The sequence below is a fragment of the Rhagoletis zephyria genome, unplaced genomic scaffold (genome assembly GCF_001687245.7).
Source record: "Rhagoletis zephyria isolate East Lansing unplaced genomic scaffold, Rhagoletis_zephyria_1.1 Rzeph_scaffold_02220, whole genome shotgun sequence".
NCBI lineage: Eukaryota > Metazoa > Arthropoda > Insecta > Diptera > Tephritidae > Rhagoletis > Rhagoletis zephyria.
In genome coordinates, this window is record NW_016159304.1 from 86,514 (window position 1) to 90,325 (window position 3,812).

At 34.8% G+C, this 3,812-nt stretch overlaps 1 protein-coding gene across 1 annotated transcript in view; it reads right to left on the reverse strand.

Moving 5' to 3' along the window:
* LOC108366307 (cGMP-dependent protein kinase 1) overlaps positions 1-2,943 on the reverse strand; it is a gene marked incomplete at its 5' end in the record, with an annotated part of 10,631 nt that extends 7,688 nt beyond the window's left edge. Inside the window, one exon of the mRNA XM_017620653.1 lies at positions 2,878-2,943. Coding sequence (XP_017476142.1) covers positions 2,878-2,943 — 66 coding nt within the window. The remainder of the gene's footprint in view (positions 1-2,877) is intronic.
* Between the last annotated feature and the right edge of the window lie 869 nt (positions 2,944-3,812).

Here is a 3,812-nt window from a genome sequence, read left to right on the forward strand (position 1 = left end):
GGATACGTAAGAGTAACGGTAATTATCATTATAATAAAAATGATCAATAAAGCCGTTTAAATTGGATCTCTATTTTTTTGATCAAAATTAACCATTACATGATGATTTTTACTTTTGCCATCAAGATTAATAGCTAGTTATTTTTGGCTTTTTATTTTTTCGATAAATTTTTGATCGTTATTTTTTAGTTTTTTCGACCATATTATGACCGTTATTTTCAGATTTAATGTTGATTATTTATATTGGTCATAAAAATGCCATTATAATAGGTTAAAATGAAAAAAAAAAATTTATTCAAAATAACGATTATTCTTGATTGAAAAAAGAATCACAAAAGAACGATTAAATTTGAGCGAAAAAATAAATAATATAAACGACAATTTTGCAATGATCTAAAAATACAAAGATAGTTGCATACGCCGACGACATTGTAATAGCTGTTTCGGGCAAAGACCTTCCAACATTAGCTGATCTAATTCAAAGATCTCTTAACAAATTCTGAAAATACGGACCTAGTGTCCTTTAGTACTAAGCACAAGCTACACGACTTTAATGCTATAACTCTATAGGGGAAACCCCTGTCGGTAAAAGTAAAAAGCCGGCTCATACTAGGTAGGAAATAACTCTTATAGTAGGTCAATAGGAAAAGTGTGGGGAATGGAACGCAAAATAATGCACTGGTTATAACAGCGGTAGTTAGGCCAATTCTCTATCACGGCATAGTAGTATGGTAGGACACCATTGGAAAAGCGGTATACTTTATAAAGGTGGATAAAATCCGCACTCATGGTGCGATGAGAACAACACCATCTAAGGCACTGTATGGCCTACTTAATTGTTTTCCAGTATACCTAAATACATCCCAAACAGGTAACAAGTGTTGCGGCAATTCTTATGAATGGTCTAAGTAAGTGGTTAATTACCAGTTATGGTCATGGTAGGATACTAACGAAGTTTTCGGGGCTTCCCTCAAGGGAATAGTGAAAACGAGACGCTCTAAGAAGTGGCGAGTCCATTCATGTACACACAAATAGCGGAAAGCTTGAGGGAAGGGTTGGTGTGGGTGTATACTCTAGAAATGCTGGTCAATTCTCTTAGCTTTCGTTTTCCGAATCACTGTAGTGCTTCTCGGTGGAACTTATGGAAATAGACAGCGTCACAAAACTGGTAAAGAGTGATGTGATATCTGCATCTTCAGCCAGGCGGCAATCAAATATCTTACAAATAGTCGACATTCGCCATGGTAGCCATGAATGATGGCCGAGTCATTTCGCCCAAAGGTGATATGGATTGCGACATTGAGGGGAACATTAAGGCCGATGAACTGGCGTGACTCGGCACCAAACTACTTATTGGGGATATAAATGATGAAAAAGGAGAACGCTTACAAACTTGAAAACTACTTATTTACGAGAGGCTCACTGAAGTAGCGAACGGCAGATGGTATGACGAAATAACTTGCAAAAGTGCTAGGGAATTATGGCCGGTGACTCAGCGCTAAACGCACTGACCTTATACTAGCTTCAATAAGAGGAATATCAGTTTGTTAGTATCTATTATGGTAGGACACTGCCTAAGTAATTGGCAAGGCGTACGATATTAGAAGTTTTCAAGATGCAGACGAAGACATTCCACTCTAGATAGACAATTCTTCGATAACGTGAAAGACCTTAGATGCGCGGAAATCGGGGACCTTCTAAAATTCCTGCCGGATTCAAAATATGCCTTGAGCCGAAATGAGTCTTACAGACGATCACGACAACCTAAACTATTTCATGTTCTATCAAAAAGATGGTCTCTTTTCATTTCGATCCTGATTGTAAGAAAGCGGGAGCCTTTGGCGATGGTAAACTCCGGAATAGTACACAATTGAACCATTGTCTAAAGATAACGTATATTAACAAGATATCTCTGAAGGAGCTATGGAGATGGAAATATATTTTAACGTCGGACTCCAATAAGCATACGCCAGCTCGCCTTTCCAGCAATCGGATTTCTTTTATTCCGGCTGGTACAATAAGGGATTTAATAGACGCTTAAATGACATATTGAAATATGGTAGGATATTCTGCCCCCCACCATCATAGATAGTCTTAACACACGCTTCTATTGGGCATTGAATTGCTCTCAGTGAAGACCAACCCATTGATCACTTGACTTGAAAGGTTCGAACCCCATATAATTTCGACTTTGATAACATATTCAAAGGCCGGTATCGTTTAGGTTGATTTGTGTTGAAGTTTCTTACTTGAATCGCAAAAAGATTAGAGTGGTTTGAGTAAAAGTGGTAATAAGAAAATGGTGCGCTAGGTCAAAAATGCATGCCTATGTGGTCTGTAAGAGAACTTTTAAAGAGCAGTGCTCTTAACATAAACCTAGGTGTTTAACAGGAAAATAGGAAACAAAAATTCTACTTTAAACTTTTAAATTGTCAAATTAGATGACCCTCTTATTCCAGATGAGATGACCTAAAACTAAAGCAATTTGAGAGATTTCATTGCATCAGAACGAAAAATGACAATGAAGATGGCGCAACGCTGAAACCGAATAAAAATTGATGAGGGCTGACGGACGGTTCGTTCCAAAATACATCAGATTTATTTGGCTTTGGCATTGGCAAAAGCGAAATTAACTGATTGAAAAATTTCGATTAAGCAACGAACAATTGCTAAATTTTTTGTTGTTTACTACTTAAATAATTTTCGGTTCAATAAACCCACAGTTTCTACAATCATACGAAAAGCATTTAAAAGTTACCACAACATTTACTTACTACAAACGACATAAAACAAAACTTATATGTAAATATGCAAGTACGTACATATATTTGTATAGCTTTATTTGTTTACTTTAATTTTCCATCATTCATTCATTTACCTCGCTTGTTTTTGGTGTAAATAGCGCCGACTCCTCGCGACGTATATAGCGGCCGATTTGCTGAGAAGAAAAGAAAATAAAAAAATTTTTGTTTAGAAAAGCGAATTAAAGCGAAAAGTTAAATTACTTTTTACTAGCTAAGTAAGTGATTTTTTTTTTTCAGTTGTGAAATCGACATGAAACATGGGAGAGAGGTGCGCGAAATTTTTGTGTGGAATATTTGCAAACATTTGTGTATTTGGAATTTAATTTTATTGTTGTAATGTATAGAAGTTAAATAGTTCTTTAAAATAACTTCTTACTTTTATAATGTAATATNCAGTTGTGAAATCGACATGAAACATGGGAGAGAGGTGCGCGAAATTTTTGTGTGGAATATTTGCAAACATTTGTGTATTTGGAATTTAATTTTATTGTTGTAATGTATAGAAGTTAAATAGTTCTTTAAAATAACTTCTTACTTTTATAATGTAATAAGTATAGGGCATGTTTCATATTTGCGCGATTTTCCTGATAACTTTAGGATCAGTTTGTAANTAGGGTATGTTTCATATTTGCGCGATTTTCCTGATAACTTTAGGATCAGTTTGTAAAATGTTTTACTGTAATTTGTTAAAGTAAAATATTTTCATGTAATAAATATGTATTCTTTTTATACCCGAGCGCACTTGTGCACAAGGGTATATTAATTTTGTTCACATAACGGTTGTTTGTAACAGCCAAAACGAATCGAGATAGATATAGACAAATGTATACATAAATGATCAGGATGAAAANGTATAGGGCATGTTTCATATTTGCGCGATTTTCCTGATAACTTTAGGATCAGTTTGTAAAATGTTTTACTGTAATTTGTTAAAGTAAAATATTTTCATGTAATAAATATGTATTCTTTTTATACCCGAGCGCACTTGTGCACAAGGGTATATTAATTT